The sequence below is a fragment of the Anolis carolinensis genome, unplaced genomic scaffold (genome assembly GCF_035594765.1).
Source record: "Anolis carolinensis isolate JA03-04 unplaced genomic scaffold, rAnoCar3.1.pri scaffold_40, whole genome shotgun sequence".
Classification (NCBI taxonomy): domain Eukaryota; kingdom Metazoa; phylum Chordata; class Lepidosauria; order Squamata; family Dactyloidae; genus Anolis; species Anolis carolinensis.
In genome coordinates, this window is record NW_026943849.1 from 156,063 (window position 1) to 176,755 (window position 20,693).

The 20,693-nt window shown below is 44.0% G+C and overlaps 1 protein-coding gene across 5 annotated transcripts in view; it reads right to left on the reverse strand.

The window, feature by feature from the left end:
• Positions 1 to 20,693, reverse strand: part of mroh1 (maestro heat like repeat family member 1) — a 163,653-nt gene that overhangs the window by 99,552 nt on the left and 43,408 nt on the right. For 4 of the 5 annotated variants that reach the window (XM_062966906.1, XM_062966907.1, XM_062966904.1 and 1 more), the window contains exons 4-15: positions 20,428 to 20,590; positions 19,513 to 19,611; positions 17,757 to 17,908; positions 15,595 to 15,735; positions 15,304 to 15,396; positions 12,053 to 12,131; positions 10,664 to 10,777; positions 10,305 to 10,378; positions 6,400 to 6,519; positions 5,939 to 6,058; positions 4,187 to 4,331; positions 2,233 to 2,273 (exon numbers count right to left, since the gene is read on the reverse strand). In XM_062966906.1, the coding sequence (XP_062822976.1) occupies positions 2,233 to 2,273; positions 4,187 to 4,331; positions 5,939 to 6,058; positions 6,400 to 6,519; positions 10,305 to 10,378; positions 10,664 to 10,777; positions 12,053 to 12,131; positions 15,304 to 15,396; positions 15,595 to 15,735; positions 17,757 to 17,908; positions 19,513 to 19,611; positions 20,428 to 20,590 (1,341 nt within the window). The remainder of the gene's footprint in view (positions 1 to 2,232; positions 2,274 to 4,186; positions 4,332 to 5,938; positions 6,059 to 6,399; positions 6,520 to 10,304; positions 10,379 to 10,663; positions 10,778 to 12,052; positions 12,132 to 15,303; positions 15,397 to 15,594; positions 15,736 to 17,756; positions 17,909 to 19,512; positions 19,612 to 20,427; positions 20,591 to 20,693) is intronic. The other variant, XM_062966905.1, reaches the window with a different exon arrangement.

The following is a 20,693-nucleotide window of genomic DNA, read 5'->3' on the forward strand; positions in this document are numbered from 1 at the left end:
GGAGGACAAGTTGTCAAAACAACAAGAGCAAAGATTCTACATAAAGAGACACTTAAGTGTGGCAGATCTGCGAGGAATGCAGCCTGTCCACCAATGATGGACCTGGAACTAACTTGCCACACAGACCCAACATGGCCAAATTTCCATGATGGTGGGGTTTTGGGGGTGATTGACTTTGGCATCCAGGAGTTATAGTTCACCTGTATTCAGAAAAACACTGAACCCATTTGATGACAGATCTGGACCAAACTTGGCACACAGACACAACATGGCCAACTGGGAACACCGGTGGACTTTGGGGGTGACCGACCTTTAACTCTGGGAGATATAGTTCACCTGTATTCCGTGAGCCCTCTGAATCCCACCAATGATTGATCTGGACCAAACTTAGGACACAGACCCAACTGGCGGGGTTCAGGGGTGATGGAACTTGGCATCCAGGAGTGATAGTTCACCCGTATTCAGAAAACACTGAACCTAGCAGATGATGGACCTGGACCACGCTTGACCCACAGACCCACCGTGGCCAACTTTGTATACGAGCAGAGTTTCGGGAGGATTGACCACAGATTTTGGGTCAACCCACATCCTTATGCATTTCCTAGTGAGAGCATTCATAAAAACAACAGGAAAGACTGAGTTTTTATCTAAAACATAGCGTAACTTATGACCAAACTGGTGTTACCTAAACACCCCAAAACAAACAAGGCCCTTTTCAAATAACCCGGGCATCACCGGATCCCCAAGCTAGTATATGTTTTTTTTAACAGATTTTTTATTTTTTAAAACACAAAAAATACATACCGTAGACATACAAAACATTTACAATTCCCGGGCCCGGGCTGTGGCGCAGGCAGGAGAGTAAGCCAGCTGCAATTAACTGCAATGAATCACTCTGACCAGGAGGTCATGAGTTCGAGGCCCCTTGGAGCCTATGTTTGTCTTGTCTTTGTTCTATGTTGAAAGGCATTGAATGTTTGCCTATATGTGTAATGTGATCCGCCCTGAGTCCCCTTCAGGGTGAGAAAGAAGGGCGGAATATAAATGCTGTAAATAAATAAATAAATAAATTCCCACCACCAACACGAGGATTGTTTTCTTTTTACATATTCATTTCTTTGTGAGACAATCTTTATATCTTTATCTTTATCTATTTCCATCCTATATACTAAATAACATTTGTATCTTATTTCTTATGGCTTGATCTCCAGATTAATTCATGATATAGTTCTTTACCCTTGTCCATCTTTCTTCCATTTTTTCTTGTTCTATTTCCATTAATTTTTACAACATTTAGTTTCACATTCATAATTTCAAATTCCATTTGCTCCACCATATATTGGTACCATTTACTTACTGACCATTTGGATTTATCTTTCCACCCTAATACTATTCCTGCTTGTGCACATTCAATTATTGCTTCTTTTATTTCCCTTTTACAGTAGAGTCTCACTTATCCAACATAAACGGGCCGGCAGAATGTTGGATAAGCGAATATGTTGGATAATAAGGAGGCATTAAGGAAAAGCCTATTAAACATCAAATTAGGTTATGATTTTACAAATTAAGCACCAAAACATCATGTTAGACAACAAATTTGGCAGAAAAAGTAGTTCAATACGCAGTAATGCTACGTAGTAATTACTGTATTTATGAATTTAGCACCAAAATATCACGATGTATTGAAAACATTGACTACAAAAATGCGTTGGATAATCCAGAACGTTGGATAAGCGAGTGTTGGATAAGTGAGACTCTACTGTAGCGGTATTAGGGAAAAGAGAGGAATAATACCGCTATTTCCTTTGTTATGACTCACTCGTTTCCTAGTATTGGATTTGACTCGTTTTGTATAGTCTGCCAAAAATATTGTACATCTTCACATTCCCACATCATGTGCATAAACCGCCCTTTCTGATGACATCCATGCCAACACCCCAAGCTAGTATATGTTAAATGTGAATATTTGGGCTTGCTGTGCTGGAGGGATTCGGTCCCATAGACGGGTATGGGGTGTGTGTGTTTGGGTGCCAGAGGGCTGCCCAAAGGCACAACAACGATATGTTAGAACAGTTCCAAAGCGAATGTTTGCTGAGGCACAATGCACGAAGCCTGGGAATAAAGCTTGCGCACATCTTTGGCAAATCTGGGCAAACTGGGTTCTGTTCCCAGAGGAAGAAAGACGGTCAAATGCTTCTCTCTCGCTCCCGTTTCCCAAATCTGGAGACTTACCAACAGCCGCACTGTGAGAGCGTAAGGGGACGGGAGGCCTGCTGCAAAGAAGAAGAAGGTAGTCAAGAAGCCAGAATAATGTATTTGTAGACAGAAGGAAAAATACCCAAATGGGTCAAGACCCGCCTGCACCACCTGGACACCCACCCAGAACCCCTCCCGTGCAAATAGAGCCAAATATTGATATTTGGGACCTCTTTTAAAATGATGAGAGGAAGAGGCACAATATCACCTCCAGCTGTCATTTTGAGAGAGGTTACAGAGGAAAATTTAGGAGAGTCATATACTTATATACTCGAATATAAGCCAACCTGAATATAAGCCAAGGCACCTCATTTTATCACAAAACTGGGGAAACCTATTGACTCGAGTATAAGACGAGGGTGGGAAATGCAGCAGCTACTGGTAAATCTCAAAAATAAAAATAGATACTAATAAAATTACATTATTTGAGGCATCAATAAGTTAAATGTTTTTGAATGTTTACATAAAATTGTAATTTATGATAATAATAATAATGATAATAATAATAATAATAATCAAAAATCAGAAACTCCTCAAAACACAACAGACAAAAAACCAGTACAAGAAAACTGCACTACAAACTAGAGCTGACAGCTGGCACAACAAAACATGGCATGGAAAGTTCCTTGACAAAATTGAAGAAAAAGCTGATAAGGAGAAGATCTGGCTCTGGCTCACGAATGGGACCCTGAAGAAGGAGACAGAAGGCCTGATCCTTGCAGCCCAGGAGCAAGACATCAGGACAAAGGCAATTCAGGCCAAGATCGAAAAATCAGCTGATGACCCCAAATGCAGACTGTGCAAGGAAACCAACGAAACCATTGATCATATCCTCAGATGCTGTAAGAAAATCGCACAGACAGACTACAAACAGAGGCACAACTGTGTGGCCCAAATGATCCATTGGAACTTATGCCTCAAGTACCACCTCCCAGCAGCAAAGAAATGGTGGGATCACAAACCTGCAAAGGTCGTGGAAAATGAGCACGCAAAGATACTGTGGGACTTCCGAATCCAGACTGACAAAGTTCTGGAACACAACACACCAGACATCACAGTTGTGGAAAAGAAAAAGGTTTGGATCATTGATGTCGCCATCCCAGGTGACAGTCGCATTGACGAAAAACAACAAGAAAAACTCAGCCGCTATCAGGACCTCAAGATTGGACTTCAAAGACTCTGGCAGAAACCAGTGCAGGTGGTCCCGGTGGTGATTGGCACACTGGGTGCCGTGCCAAAAGATCTCAGCCGGCATTTGGAAACAATAGACATTGACAAAATCACCATCTGCCAACTGCAAAAGGCCACCCTACTGGGATCTGCACACATCATCCGAAAATACATCACACAGTCCTAGACACTTGGGAAGTGTTCGACTTGTGGTTTTGTGAAACGAAATCCAGCATATCTATCTTGTTTGCTGTGTCATAATAATAATAATAATAATAATAATAATAATAATAATAATAATAATAATAATATGGACACTTCACCTGATGTGATGAGTAATGAGTTACATAAGTTACAAGGCAACTACGCATGTCCAAAAGGATTATAATAGTCAGCAAATTCCATTGTCAGCTTTCTGCGCATGCTTCTGTAGAATTGTATAAATTGGAAAGCCACTACAGGCAAGGGGTGGCATTGCGTTTTCTGGGCATTAGCTAACATTGTCACCTGCTCTTGGCCAAAAGTAAACTATCTTGAAGACAACTTCTGCTGTCAGCTTTCTTCACCCGCGTCCAAACGAAATTCCACAACACTATTCCTCTTTTCCTTGAAAACTTCCTCCCTTTTGCACCCTATTCCCCCCTTCTTCTTTTAATAACGTATACCTAAAATTTCTAATTTTAAAAAAAGGGATAAAAGGTGCGACCCTTATGTGATGAAATATGGGATTTGTTTGCAGACATTGGGGTTATGTGCCCACCGTTGTTGTCGTAGGTCAGCTGGAAGCCGTCGCCCTCCTCCTCTTGCCTCTGGGCAGCCAGGAAGAGGAGGCTCTTGCAGAGCGGGGTCAAGGCGTTGGTCAAGGGGATGGGGGTCACGAACTCCAGGAGGTACGGCCAGAGAACCTGCAGGAGAGGCCAAAGGGAGAAGTCCTGGTAATGGAGTGGCGCTCACCTGGACACCTGACACCCGCCCACACCTCTCTGTATGACCAGGTAGAATCAATGAAGCCGGAGTTCTCTGAGTTGTGACCAAGACAGGAAATGGGCCAGGCTGTGGCGCAGGCTGGTGAGCAGCCAGCTGCAACAAATCACTCTGACCAAGAGGTCATGAGTTTGAGGCCAGCTCAGAGCCTACGTTTGTCTCTGTCTCTGTTCTATGTTAAGGCACTGAATGTTTGCCTTATGTGTGCAATGTGATCCGCCCTGAGTCCCCTTCGGGGTGAGAAAGAAGAGCGGAATATAAATGCTGTAAATAAATAAATAATAATAAATATGTACCGATTTCCTGACAGCCCCTCCAGCACTACTTTGAGTATTTCTTATCAATTTGATTTAATCTAATTGGTGTGAGGTACCATCTCCAAACCACTTTATAATAATTCTCTTTTATTCTTATAGACATGTTTTTTTTAATATACCCATATTCCACCTTTCTTTCCAGATTTGAGGGTGTATTTCCTTATTGCAATCTAACTCCCACATTTCTTTAAGGTGATCCTGCTCCTGTTCTTCATCTATTAGTGTAATGAAGTGTAAATTTTTGGTTTACAGATGTTATGTTTAATTTGTGTTTTAGAAAGGTAAGTATTGCAGTTGCTGCTCTCAACACTCAGAGGCTGGTTGCCATGGAAAAGTGGGCGGAGCCAACTGCCGTTTTGCTGAGGAAGAGTAGAGTTTAAAAAAGAGAGCCAGTCTGTGCTCTGACGAGGCACAGGGAAGACTGATCCTAGATTAAGGGGATCAGGGAGACTCAATTGGTCATTTTGAGTCAGTTTAAAATAAGTTTGGTGACTTATTTGGTATAATCTGTCCTGATAAGGAACAGAGAGTCTGTGATAGCATATCACAGGAGTGACTGTGGTATAAAAGTGGCTGAGAAATAGGGTTTAACTACCTTGAGTAACAGAAGTAATATTTTAGAGAGTTGATTCATCTTATTCTGGAATTGTAACTGTTATTAAGAATACCTCTTCGTGAGAAACATCATTGTAATCACTAAGCTTTGTGCCTGAATAAACTTGTTATTGTTTTTCCAACATCGAAGCCTCTGTCATACATATTATAATCTGAATCAAATACGCTACCATCTAGAGTGAATAAAAAGAAGAAAGAAGTAAAAGTAACAGGTCTCCTCCCTGAGTCTTTGGTGGCTAGGTCATCTCAATTGGTGGTTCCATCTTTCCAAATTGGTGGCAGTCATAATTAGCTCCATTACAAATTGGTGGCAGCTCCTCGTAATTAAGATCCTTTACAAGGGGTGGCAGCGGTGGGATAAAAAGGTACCCCCCTGCCTGAAAAAGCCTTCGACGTAATAATAACACCTTCACAATTAGCAATTTGTAAATATAACTCCCACAATTCCTAACAGCCTACCCATGCCTGCCTTAGAGGTTTTTGGGGCAAAAAGGAAGACATACACAGCAGTGAGCCCCAACACTTTTAAGCATGACCATCATACGCACAATCCTGCTGCCCCCCAACCCAGCCCTCCATCCCCGGCGCGGACTCACATCGGCCATCCTGTCGACGGTGGTGCTGATGAGGAAGAGGGTGTTCACGCTGATGTCCCGGACGTGGCTGTCGGTCAGGTCCTCCATCTCCAGGGATGACCTCCGGGGCAGCAGAAGGGCCTGAGAGTGGGCAGCAGAATTGATTGAGACTCTATCAGATATTCATTAAAAAATATCGCAATAGGTGCTATAGCAGGATGTCCCTCCCGCAGAAACAATTTTTTTTGCAGTGTAATAAACTTGTCCCATGTTTTTATGATAGAACCAATTAGAAAATGACATTAACAACCCAGGAACAAAAATCATGTTGCACAGTTTTCTACAGCAACAGAGCACCAAATCAGTTTAACCAGTCTAAAATAAATGCGACAACCCTGTATCCAAAAGTACGCAATAATATTATATTATTGAAACTGTGGATAATAGTAAGTCCTACGGTTTGGCTTTTCTGCAAGCCGTACCTGGTTGGCAGGGAGCGCGCACTGCCGGACAAGGAACTCGATCAGGGCCTCTCCTCCGGGCTGCTCCAGGTACCCGTGGTGGGCCATGGCACTGATCACGTGCACCACCGCCCGCTTCACCTGCCAAAGGAGAAACACACAGGTTGGTCAAGTACAGACAACCCTCCACATGGTCCAAGGGTTGGAAGCCAAGCCCTTCCATGTTACATAGAAATGGCAAAGCTTTTCTAATCATTGCATAAAATACTGTTTGATCAACATGTGGCAAAGCACTTCTAATCATTGCATGAACATGTGGTATATTGGGTGTGTTTTTTGGACTGTATTGAAGGGATCACTGAACCAAAGTGACTCCATTTTAGAATGCCTGTCTGCTTGAAACCCAGGGATCAGTCTGCCTTCTATAATAAAGATAAAATTGCAGCTTGCTGTCTTGTGACAAGATAGCATGTGTCCTGTATGTTAAGCAAGAATCAGTTGTGGTTAAGCTAGTGGTCAGCCGATTCTGAGAAATGTATGCAATACATGTACTTTTGCTCCAACTGTGACGGTTTGTGGTGGGCTACATCCTGGAGTTGTTTACAAGTCAGGATGTGCCTGCCGACCACAAACTGTACTGGTGGTTTTTCCAGTAAAACCAGTCCAGAAAGAGGAACTAGAAATGTGATAAACAAGTTGTGTATAAAAGACCCCGAGCAGATTCGTTCGGGGCAGACAATTTTTGCCAGCTTCACTGCCTGTGTTGCTATTGTCTGTCGGTAGCTACCTAATAAAGGTGTTTTGTCCTCAACTCTTTGGACTCTGAGTGGTGCTCATAGCGGCTTGGCAAACCCGGTGTTTTTAATGTGATTGGGGGTACGCCCAAATCACCCCTTTCATTATGGCATGTTAGCATTCTCTCCTGACATTTCACCTGCATCTGTGGCTAATGGCATCCTCAGGGGCTTGTTCAGAGGTCTGTTGGAAATAAGACAAATGGAGTATATATATACCTGTGGAATAATGTCCTCCCCACAGAAAACGGTACCTAGAATTTTCTACTCAACAGATGCAACTGTTTTTTGAGCTGCTTAGGTCAACAGCGAGCTAGGTTATTAATGGTTGGGAGCTCAACCCAACCCGGTGATTTGTTGCAGTTGGCTACTAACTGGTTGTGATTTAGAAGTGTAGAGTGGGAATGAATTGCTTGAGTGTCAATTTGGGAAGTTCCGCTTCTAGCTGGACGGAGTGTTTTGAGATAAGGATGGAATGAGCATTTCTGTAGCTTGCTCCCATGTAGTCGGACGGAGTCTGGTGATCGTCCGATCTGCTTTGTAAATAGGTGTAAAAGACTGAACCACTTTTGTTAGCTGAACTGAAGAAATGTGTTGTCGAAGGCTTTCATGGCCGGGATCACAGGGTTGTTGTGTGTTGTATGTATGTTGTATGTTGTATGATGGTCATGCTGTATGGCCATGTTCCAGAAGTATTCTCTCCTGACGTTTCGCCCACATCTATGGCAGGCATCCTCAGAGGTTGAGAGGGATGAAGAAACTAAGCAAGGAAGGTTTATATATACAGTACAGTCTCACTTATCCAACACTCGCTTATCCAACGTTCTGGATTATCCAACGCATTTTTGTAGTCAATGTTTTCAATACATTGTGATATTCTATTGTGTTTTAGCGTATTGTTATTGCTTGTTGTTTATACTGTTTTAATTGTTTTTAATTTGCCTTTTGTTTTGTATTGTTATATTGTGTGTTGAGGCCTTGGCCTTTGTAAGCCGCATCGAGTCCTTAGGGAGATGCTAGCGGGGTACAAATAAAGTTTAATAATAATAATAATAATAATAATAATAATAATAATAATATCTTGGTGCTAAATTCATAAATACAGTAATTGCTACATAGCATTACTGTGTATTGAACTACTTTTTCTGTCAAATTTGTTGTATAACATGATGATTTGGGCTGTGGCGCAGGTGGGAGAGCAAGCCAGCTGCAACCAGCTGCAATGAATCACTCTGACCAGGAGGTCATGAGTTCGAGCCCCGCTCGGAGCCTATGTTTGTTTGTCTTTGTTCTATGTTAAAAGGCATTGAATGTTTGCTTAATATGTGTAATGTGATCCGCCCTGAGTCCCCTTCGGGGTGAGAAAGAAGGGCGGGATATAAATGCTGTAAATAAATAAATAAATAAATAATTTGCCAAATCATAACCTAATTTGATGTTTAATAGGCTTTTCCTTAATCTCTCATTATCCAACATATTCGCTTATCCGACGTTCTGCCGGCCCGTTTACGTTGGATAGGCGAGACTCTACTGCAGGGGTCCCCAAACTTTTTAAACAGGGGGCCAGTTCACGATCCTTTGGACTGTTGGAGGGCTGTACTATAGTTGGCCACCGAGCAATAATAAATAATAATAATAATAATAATAAAAATAATAATAAAGAGGATGGGAAGAGACCCCTTGGGCCATTGAGTCCAATCCCCTTCTGCCTCTGTTCACCAAAAGCACAAGCAAAGCACCCCTGACAGATGGCCTCCCAGCTTCATGTTAATAATAATAATAATAATAATAATAATAATAATAATAATACCCTTGGGCCATTGAGTCCAACCCCCTTCTGCCTTTGTGCACTGAAAGAACAAGCAAAGCACCCCTGACAGATGGACTCCCAGCCTCAATGTTAATAATAATAATAATAATAATAATAATAATAATAATAATAATAATAATACCCTTGGGCCATTGAGTCCAACCCCCTTCTGCCTTTGTGCACTGAAAGAACAAGCAAAGCACCCCTGACAGATGGCCTCCCAGCCTCAATGTCAGTAATAATAACAACAACAACAACAACAACAACAACAAAACCCTTGGGCCATTGAGTCCAACCCCCTTCTGCCTCTGTGCACCAAAAGCACAAGCAAAGCACCCCTGACAGATGGCCTCCCAGCCTCAATGTTAATAATAATAATAATAATAATAATAATAATAATAATAATAATAATAATAATAAGGGTTGTAAGAGAAGAAGAGACCCCTTGGGTCATTTAGCCCAACCCCCTTCTGCCCTTGTGCCGTGGGGGCCGGATTAATGGCTTCGATGGGCCGCATCCGGCCCCCGGGCCTTAGTTTGGGGACCCCTGCTCTACTGTATATATATCTGTGGAAAGTCCAGGGTGAGAGAAGAACCTCTGAGGATGCCTGCCATAGATGTGGGCGAAACGTCAGGAGAGAATACTTCTGGAACATGGCCACACAGCCCGGAAAACATACAACAACCCTGAACTGAAGGAGTCTGGAGTGAAGTTTTCTTGTGCCTTCCTGGCAGACAGTCAAAATTGTCGGAGGGAGGAAATTGAAACAGGAAAGGAGATTTGTCTCAATTTGGGGCTGGGCTGTGGCGCAGCTGGCTAGTAACCAGCTGCTATTAATCACTACTGACCGAGAGGTCATGAGTTCAAAGCCCGGGTCGGGTTAAGCCTCCGACCATTAATAGCCCCTTTCTTGCTGTTGACCAATGCAGCCCCGAAAGACAGTTGCACCTGTCAATTAGGGAAATTTAGGGACGCTTTATACGGGAGGCTAATTTACAACAACATAAAACTGCCAGCAAAACATGAGGAAAGGAATGAGGAAGTACAGCCAGTACTGGACGGTGAAGCAACAGCTCCCCCTGTGGCCGGAATCGTGAAGCTGGAAAAATGTTTAAAATGCCTCTGAGTCTGTCTAATGTATGTTGTTTGTCTGTTGGCATTGAATGTTTGCCATATATGTGTTCATTGTAATCCGCCCTGAGTCCCCTTCGGGGTGAGAAAGAAGGGCGGAATATAAATACTGTAAATACATAATAAATAAATAAATAAATTTACAACAGACAGAACAGACCAGTCAAAAAGCACTGGACGCTGCCCTCACCCTGTTGCTGTTGTCCTGCAGAGGCAGCTTCATGGAGGACAGGATGAAGGGCTTCTTGAACTCCATCTGAGAGGCTGAGTGGGAGAGGGACGGAAACAGACATGACAGTTTTGTCCACCCGGCTAAAAGCCCCCCACGGAGCCCCATTCCAAGTGGGGACCCACCCCTGCCCCATCCTCAAAACATCCCCAACCCCAACGAGGGCTTGAGCTAAAAGGTAGGATAATACAAGCCCATGTTGGAGGCGGGAAGAGAGCAACCAAGGAGTTACAATGAGCCCCACTCCCACCAGGACCCCAGAAATGTCGGGGTTTGTCTCGGAGGGTGTGAGACCCTCCCGGCCCCATTGGCAGACTCACGGGTGCTGTTGATGATCTGCCGCAGGATGGTGAGGGTCCCCACCCGGATCCTCTCGTTGCCCGACTCCAGTTTCGGGAGCAGAAAGCCCAGCAGGTGGTCAGGGAACGAAGAGGCTGTGCAAGAGGCGACAGAGGGTGCAAACGGCTCAGCATTTCTTTATGACTTCTATTCTGGTGCCTAAATTATGTTTTACCATGTTCACCATTTTAATTTTACTATGTTGATGTGTGCAAAGATGTCAGACAGGGGGGAATCTTTTTAAAATCCCACCTCTGACACCAATTGTGGAAATGTGGAGGAGTTTCTATTAATTAATTATATTTATATGATTGTTATATATTTTATATCCACTGCCACCAGTTATTAAAGATGTTTTATTTAAAAGCTGCCACCAGATGTAAGGATGTTTATAATGCGGCCACCAGATGTTAAGGGGATTATCAACTCTTGCCACCACTATAGAAGATGTAGCCACTGGCTACTTAAGAGAGGAGACTTTTTTTTTAATTTTGTTTTTCTTCCTTTTTCTTCTTTGCCTTTTGATGGTAATATATATGTCAGAGACTGAGATGTTAAAAAGAACAATAACACGTTTATTCAGGCACAAGCTTAACGGTTACAGTAACTTCTTTTTAGAGGCACTTAGATGAACTGTTGCAAAGCTATACTGAGGTGTTTCAAACTTCTTTCTCTACTGCTTTAAACTGCAGTCACCCTGTGAATTTCAATCACAGACTATCTGTTCCTTATCTGGAAACAGACTACCTTAAAATAAGTCACCAAACTTATTTTAAACTGACTGAAATAAGCACTTGAGTCTCCCTGATCCTCCAACTGAGAATCAGTCTTTACTGTAATTCCTCCGATTACAGACTGAACTCTTTTTAAAACATTCCCTCCTTTTTCATCCAGCCAGCTCTGCCCCTTTCTTGCTAGTTACATTTCTACAGAAGCAGCTACTTTTCTATGCCGACAGTTGCATCTGTCAAGTAGGGAAAATTTAGGTACGCTTAATGTGGGAGGCTAATTTAACTAATCTACAACACCATAAAACTGCTCACGAGGAAAAGAAGAGGAAGAACAGCCACCAATGGACGGTGAAGCAACAGCTCCCCCTGTGGCCGGAATCGTGAAGCTGGAAAGATGTTAAAAATGCCTCTGTGTCTGTCTAAAACTGAATGTTGTTTGTCTGTTGGCATTGAATGTTTGCCATATATGTGTTCATTGTAATCCGCCCTGAGTCCCCTTTGGGGTGAGAAAGAAGGGCGGAATATAAATACTGTAAATAAACCTGCCTCAGAATGCTGAGCTGGCTACCATCCCCCACGCACTGGTAACTCTAATACTTACCCTTTTAAAACACACAATTAAACACCTGGGGTCCTTACCAAGCACCGTGAAGCAACGGAGGACCTCGTTGTGGTTCTTCAAAGGGACCGGCATGGAGGAGTCCAGAGGGGCACAGATCTGGCGGAGGGGAGGAGAGAGCAGAAGGTCAGGCATTGGGAGCTAGAGAAGATCCTTCAACCAATCTGGGAGAATGTGGAGTGGGATTTGGGGCTACGACCCCCACATGGATGGTCTCCCTCCCCCAAGAGCTGTTTGGTTGCATATTCGAGGGAGAAAATAGGGTCTTGTATTAAGTGACGGTGGAGCCATGGGCCGGGAAAATCACCCCAAAGAGGTGTGCCAGGTAGAATTGGTTACTGAGGGGTTAAATTACTCAGAGCAAGGAATGACCGGACCATGAACGACAGGTCTGGTTAGCAGAGGAGGAGCAACGTAACTGTATGAGCAGAAACCATGTGCTCCATCTTTTGCTTTGATCATAATCGCCTCTCTGTGCTGGACACTTGTGGGTACTTGTATATAGTTTAAGAACTGTAACAATAAATAAAGCACTGCCGTCAAGGACGCTTGGCAGATGGGAAACAGTCCCAGTGTGTTTGATTTAAGCACAGAGGCAGCTTAGAGCAGACAAGGCGCAGCATGGGTGCCACAGAAAACATTTGTTTCTGGAGGCTGCAAATCCAGGGGTCGGCCTGAACCCCATGTGCCTTTTTGGGGACTCCTGACGGTTGTGTTGTTAAAGTGCAAAGTATGGAACCCTGCGCAGATGATCGGTCAATATTGTCAGAGCGGTTTCCTAGATGCACACGCAGCAGAAGTCGCTGACGAGGAAGCTCTGCATAAATAACGACGCTGCAGTCTTCAGTGGTCTATCAAAAGTTTACTTACGAACGGAAATCTCACAAGACGATACACAGCTCTCACGCAGACACACACGGGAAGGGACAGAGAGAAAAAGATAGGAAGTAGAGGGCTATTTATCTCAGTCTCTGCTGTCTGATGCAATCCAAGTTTAACCCTTTACACACTGGCATAGTAAGCAGCACACAGTGTATGATGCAATCTCCAGCACACATTGCACAACCATGACTCAATTACATTTAAACAACTCTATATACAATCATTCCCACTTTAACAAATATGACGTGCAGTAATTGAATTCTTGACCGCAGAAGGTGTCACCCCGAAGGACAAAGGCGTCACCTTCATTCTCATAACGAGAGGAGTTCCTGGCAAATTTCAAGTTTGTGCACTTTCATTTCAGGCATCAGCATTCTGGGTACCCATCGTGCACAGATATTCCAACAGCCAAGCAAAGCAATAATGTGACCCACACGTTCTTTGAAATGCCGATGATGCTTGAAATTTCTCTCTGAGTGATACGATGATCGTCCTGAATCAATCTGTCAACCTTTTGCTTGTGAAACTCGGTGGTTGCTGTCACAGGACATCCAACTCTTTGTCATGCAAGTCAGATGTTCCCACCTCAACATCTTTAAACTTACTCGCCCAATGACACACAGGACCCACATCAACACAATCCCCATAAACAGCTTGCATTCTCTGAGGAATCTCCTTTGGGGTGACACCTTCTACTGTCAAGAATTCAGTGACTGCACATTGCTTAAGTCGCATTGACCGACCGTCTGCGCAGGGTTCCATACTTCGCACTTTAACAACACAACCGTTCAATGCGAAGGCGCCCCACCAAATGGAACTGTAGAGAAGAGTCTACTGAACAAGCCAGGACATATGTGTTGTCGAAGGCTTTCATGGCCGGGATCACAGGGTTGTTGTATGTTTTCCGGGCTGTATGGCCATGTTCTAGACATATTCTCTCCTGACGTTTTGCCCACATCTATGGCAGGTATCCTCACAACCTCTGAGGATGCCTGCCATAGATGTGGGTGAAACGTCAGGAGAGAGTACGTCTAGAACATGACCATACAGCCCGGAAAACATACAATAACCAAGCCAGGACCTGCTGCAGACCAGGACTACCATCTGCGGAGGAGTTACGAAGGTGGAGGCATTACTTTTCATTCAACCCTCGTATATGTTATGCATTTAATCTCTACGTGCACCCACCACACACATATATTCATCCTTAATATTAATGGTTCTTATATGGACCTCTTCTTCAAAATGCTAATACAGTAGAGTTCCAGTTATCCGACATAAACACATAGGCCGAATGTCGGATAACCAAAACTGTTGGATAATAGGGAGGCCCTATTATCCTTCCCAGCTAGCCAGAAAAGGTCTCCTCCCTCCTGAACAAGCACCCGGCTTGGAGAGGCACCCTGAGCATTGCTGCCTAGAAAAACACTTGTTTTTCTAGGCAGCAACGCTCAGGAATCTCCCCAAGCCGGGTGCTTGGCCGGGAGGGAGGAGACTTTTCCCTATGGACAAGCACTCAGCTTGAAAAGGCCCACTGCTGCCTAGAAAAACACTTGTTTTTCTAGGCAGCAACGATCAGGAATCTCTCCAAGCCGGGTGCTTGGCCGGGAGGGAGGAGACTTTTCCCTACGGACAAGCACTCAGCTTGAAAAGGCCCACTGCTGCCTAGAAAAACACTTGTTTTTCTAGGCAGCAACGATCAGGAATCTCTCCAAGCCGGGTGCTTGGCCGGGAGGGAGGAGACTTTTCCCTACGGACAAGCACTCAGCTTGAAAAGGCCCACTGCTGCCTAGAAAAACACTTGTTTTTCTAGGCAGCAACGATCCGGAATCTCTCCAAGCCGGGTGCTTGGCCGGGAGGGAGGAGACTTTTCCCTATGGACAAGCACTCAGCTTGAAAAGGCCCACTGCTGCCTAGAAAAACACTTGTTTTTCTAGGCAGCAACGCTCCGGAATCTCTCCAAGCCGGGTGCTTGGCCGGGAGGGAGGAGACTTTTCCCTATGGACAAGCACTCAGCTTGAAAAGGCCCACAAGTGTTTTTCTAGGCAGCAACGATCAGGAATCTCCCCAAGCCGGGTGCTTGGCCGGGAGGGAGGAGACTTTTCCCTACGGACAAGCACTCAGCTTGAAAAGGCCCACTGCTGCCTAGAAAAATAGCTGTTTTTCTAGGCAGCAACGCGGAGGAGGTCTCTCCAAGCACCAGGCACCCACCGGGAGGGGCAAGACATTGGCGCGTCGGATAATACGGTGTGTTGGATAAGCGGGAGTCGGATAACCGGAACTCTACTGTACTGTATATGTTGATGTTGCCTTGGTCTCTCTTCCCTCAGTGCAGCAGGTGAGAATGTTTTCAAGTGCATCCCCAGAATTTCCCATTCTGCATAGCAACCTGGAGCTGGAGGGCGTTGAGGAGAGTGTCCAGCTGCGTGTCCAAAGTCCGGCTCCCAATGTTGACCGAGGCTTCGAGGATCTGGCACAGGCTCTGTTTGGGGCACAAAGTGACAATGTGAGGTTAGCACAGGCACATGCAAAGTTCAACCTTCCCTCCAGGTGTTTTGGACTTCAACTCCCACCATTCCTAACAGCCAGTAGGCTGTTAGGAATGGTGGGAGTTGAAGTCCAAAACACCTGGAGGGCCCAAGTTGGACCATGCCTCTGCTACAAAACACTCCATGCCTACCTTGGAGATGTAGTAGGCCTCGGCCGGCTTCCTGTAGAGCACCAGGATCCCCGGGATGAGGCGTGGGAGCTGCTCCTCCAGCTTCTCACTGGGCAGGAGGTGCGTCATGGGCCCCAAGGCCTCCACCACGGCCAAGCGCAGCTGCGGGACAACAGGACAGAAGGGTCATCACGCAGCACCGGTTATGGCAAAGCCTCCTCATCCCAGGACATGAAGCTCTGCACTGTTTGCTATGCTCTGCAGTGAGGAATTCGTCCCACAACCTCCTCCTCCGTCCAGGAGGATATGAACACCATGCACCCCCAAAGAACTCTTGGATTATGGTTGTATGTGTATGAAATGTAAATGTAAATGTAAAGAATGTGTGTTTCAGCAATGAAACAGTTAACAGCAGGCTAGTTTTGACTGACAACCTGCTATGACCTATCAGGCATGATTTCCGGCCTTGGAGGTCGGCAACTTCCTTCGAACTGAGGAATGTGCTTTCTTATCTCTCTGTCTGTATTGAGCTGGTGCTTGCTGAGCGAAGAGGCTAAAGAGAATGCCAGCTCAGAGCTATGGCTTTTGCTATGCTTTGTAAAGATGTATTATAGATATTGAATAAATGTTTGGACTTCAGACTACAGATGTGTTGGAGTCTGACATTTGAACAGAGGAATTGGTGTGGCAGATGATTGCAACAAATTCATCAGGGTGCTGGAGAAGATGATTGATGGAGTCTGAAGAAACCCACCCAGCACACACCCTGACCTCCACGCCATCAAGAACCACAGGAACCAAAATCTTTTGGGGGATTTTTCTTCATGGGGATATATACACATACAAATATAATTTTTGTACATGCACAGAAATAGCAAGGGTTTGTTTTGGCACAACATACAGTAGAGTCTCACCTATCCGACATAAACAGGCCGGCAGATCGTTGGATAAGTGAAAATGTTAGATAATAAGGAGGGATTAAGGAAAAACCTATTAAACGTCAAATTACGTTATGGTTTTACAAATTAAGCACCAAAAAAACATCATGTTTTACAACAAATTGACAAAAAAGCAGCCCAAAAGATAGTAATGTTATGTAGTAATTTCAGTATTTATGAATTTAGCATCAAAACATTGCAATACAGTAGAGTCTCACTTATCCAAGTCTTGCTTATCCAAGCCTCTGGATTATCCAAGCCATTTTTGTAGTCAATGTTTTCAGTATATCATAATATTTTGGTGCTAAATTCGTAAATACAGTAATTACAACATAACATTACTGTGTATTGAACTACTTTTTCTGTCAAATTTGTTGTATAACATGATGTTTTGGTGCTTCATTTGTAAAATCATAACCTAATTTGATGTTTAATAGGCTTTTTCTTAATCCCTACTTATTATCCAAGATATTTGCTTATCCGAGGTTCTGCCGGCCCGTTTAGCTTGGATAAGTGATACTCTACTGTATTATTTTCCTGTATTTATTATTTTATTATGACACAGCAAACAAGATAGACATGCTGGATTTCATATTTATTATTATTATTATTATTATTACATGTATTATTTTACTATATTATTATTAAAAGGATGCATAAGCACATTTACATTGAAGAAGATGAGAATAATGATTGGATCAGAGTTGGACACTCTTATCTTAAATTTGAGCTTGATGTAAATATTCAAAAACATTTAACCTACTGATGCTTCAATTAATGTAATTTTATTGGTTTCTATTTTTATTTCTGAAATGTACCGCTCTCGGCTTATACTGGAGTCAAAGTTTTCCCAGTTTTTGTGGTAAAATTAGGTGCCTCAGCTTATATTCGGGTCGGCTTATACTCGAGTATATACGGTACTCTGGAGCTAGAAACACATTTTCTTTGCAGGAAAACATTCTGTATGACTTGGAGGAAATAATTCTCCAAAAGGCTTTGCAAACCACAGAAATCTTCGGTGCTGCTGTTTTCTGACTGCAGTGTTTCTTGGCTGTTGGGGGACACACAACTCTTATTTATTTTACAGTATTTATATTCTGCCCTTTGGGAGAAAAACTAATGTAGTTATATAGTCTGTGGGTCTACCTTCTTTCTCTGTAAAGCGTCAGCTATACTCCATCTCACTGGAAACGGAATAAAAGAACATTTTTAAGGTTCAAAAATCATTCAAGACACTGGCCTCACCTTGGCCTCCCGGCTCTGGAGCCACCCGTAGAAGAGCACTTCGTAGGCGCTGAAGATCTCGTTGGAGAAGGTGTCGCGGCGGACGGTGGGGTCCGGGGCCTTGTCCAGGTTGGCCAGGTACTCCTGGATGCTCTCGCTGAAGGACTGCAGCGCTGCGGGACACACGGCATGAGCGTTAGCAACACTGCAAGCTGTCCTGTTTTGTCTTTCAAGAACAGCCTTAAAACACTGTGTTAAGTAAATGAAAACTGCTTTACTTCAGGAAAACATAAAGAACAGCACACTCAGTGGAATAATGCAAAAGGAAGCAAGGAAGTCTTAGGGCAAGGACAGTTCTTAATCTCTGATAAATTCCCAAATCAAATATGTTGGAAAAATGTCATCCTGCACTGCTTAAGTCTCCATGGTTAGATAGGAAGCCTAGAAAAAGAGTTAGGGACACCTTACCCAGTTCCATGCATGCTTTGATTAAGCTTCACTATTGTTTCCCCTTTCCTGTCCTGTTTAGGTCAACCCACCTCTTTGATGCTTTAGAAATGTGATCTCTATAATATAATAATAATAATAATAATAATAATAATAATAATAATAAAAAAACTTTATTTATATCTCACCACCATCTCCCCAACGGGGACTCGGGGTGGCTAACATGGGGCCAAGCCCAGAACAGTACAATATAATAAAATATAAAAACAACATATCATAACACAATTAAAACAATGCAATAAATAATAATATACATTACATCAAGAAATCAACCTCTTCTAGGGCTTTGACGTAACTTCCCCAATTGGGCTTTTGGAATGTTTATGGCCCTAGAGAAGAAGCGACCCACGAGGCTTGGTCGCCATTCCTGCTTTGTTCCAGAGAGAGGACTCACTTTGTTCGCTCTACTAGTCAAAATGTAGCTATTTATACCTTTGTTATTTTGATCCGTCTATGTGTATTAGAACAGGATAGATTAGATAGTTAGCTCCAAACCTTTTCTATCCATCAATTGACTTCTTTTTAACTCAATAAATGCTTTTAAACGTTAAAGCTAACTTTGCACCCCTTGGCCTTCCTGAATACACAGAGGCTTTCCTAAACTCACACTGCGTAAGTCTCACTGCTGCATTTTACTCTGCTATTTTAATGGGAATTTACCTCATAAAGGGGGTGATTAGAGCTTAGCGGCTCATCAATTCCAAACAAAATAGCAATCTTACTTCAAAGAAACAGCAATAAATCCAGATGCAGACTCAAAGCAGGCACAAGGGGAGCGAAGGCTTAGGCATTAAGAGTCAGTTTGTTACCAGCAAGAGCTGGCTGCACCTGCTTCTGCTTTATAGCCCTGAGTCCCCTCACAGCTGCCAGGGCAGTTCCCAATTACTCAGCTGCATTTTCTGGCTGCTATTCTAGCTGAACATCTCTGCTCTGTTTTCTTTCACCTCTCCTGAAATGTGGGTACATGCAAAATCTCCTCCTCCCATTCCAGCTGCTCCTCTGATTCATGAACACTTTCCTGTTCCCCTTACTCTTCTGAAGGAGAGGAGAATCCCTAAAACATGCATGCCCTCTCTTTCCCCAATCTCCTTTTTGCTAGGACAGCAATTTGGAGGAGATCGCAGAAGAACTTCTGCAGGGCTCTACCCAGACTCAGCACCTGCCCTCAGGCTCTGCCTATGTGCTCAACTGAGAACAGGGTTCGGATCCCAATAAACCAGGAATGGGTAAATTGCAACCCCATCCCCAAGAGAAGAGGCCGGTCCCTTACCGTAGCAGAAGACGGACTTCATGTTGTCCTGCCTGGCCATCCCCAGCATGGGCAGCATCGTCCCCAGGATGGAGTTCAGGAAAGGCACCATCCCAAACACTGCGGAGAGGGACGGGAGAAAAAGAATGGGAAATGGGGAGAGTAGAGGTCAATAGGGAGAAGGAGGCCCAAGTCCTTCCGGGAAAAACACTGGAAAGGCCAACAGCACGTTATGCTCAGAGAACAGCTACTTTCCAAGCACAAGGGCATGAAGGTGGGGCAACCCTTGGCACCAGAGGTGCTTGGGAATTTATGGATTTCTGAACATCTATTTTTGCATATATTTTATGATGTTGATTGGGCTTGTCCCCATGTAAGCCGCTCCAGGTCCCCTTGGGGAGATGGAGGAGGGATACAAAAATAAGGAAGTAGTAGTAGTAGTAGTAGTTGTTGTTGTTATCATCATCACAATCATCATTAATGAGACACCCTAGAGATGAGACCAGATCTTAACATAAAGTTATGTTTCATAGATGCCTGATAACACTATGTAACAAAATTTGAAAAATGTCCTGTTCCTAGTTTGAAAGTGTTATTTCCTGTTTAAGTGTGCAGTCCTGATTTGGAAAATAGTTGTTCAACTCCAGAACCCTACGGACACACCCCAAGACCCCACAACTGGAGGACCATCATCCTCGAACTACAAGGGATCGCCTAAGTACGGTAAGTAAGAAAGAGACATACAAACACAGGAAAAGAAAGGAAAACGGCCCCAAATCCACCCAAATTGATACTGCAAAGATTCAGGTGTATCAAAACCCACCAGTGTAGCCCAGTGGTTGAGAACAGCATGGAAACACAGTCTTTGCAGCCCCAACCCATGGGACCCTCTAATTTTTGGAAGGGAATGCAGGGAAAGGGGGAGAATCCGCACACCGTTTGCCATGGAGAGGTTGGCGAAGGTCTGGACGATGAAGTAGTGGGGCAGGACGCCCGGCTGGAACTTGGTCAGCACCTCCTCCATGACCTTGTTGATGAAGCGCCGGCCCACCGCCACCAGGACGTTGCTGGCCGCCTGCTGCCACTCAAAGATGATGTCCTGCGTCAAGAAGGAAGCGAAGGAGACCGTCAGAAACCGGAGCTACTGCCCTCCCCGTTTGTGACTTCCTGGACTGGTTTATGATGGGATAGGATGGGATGGT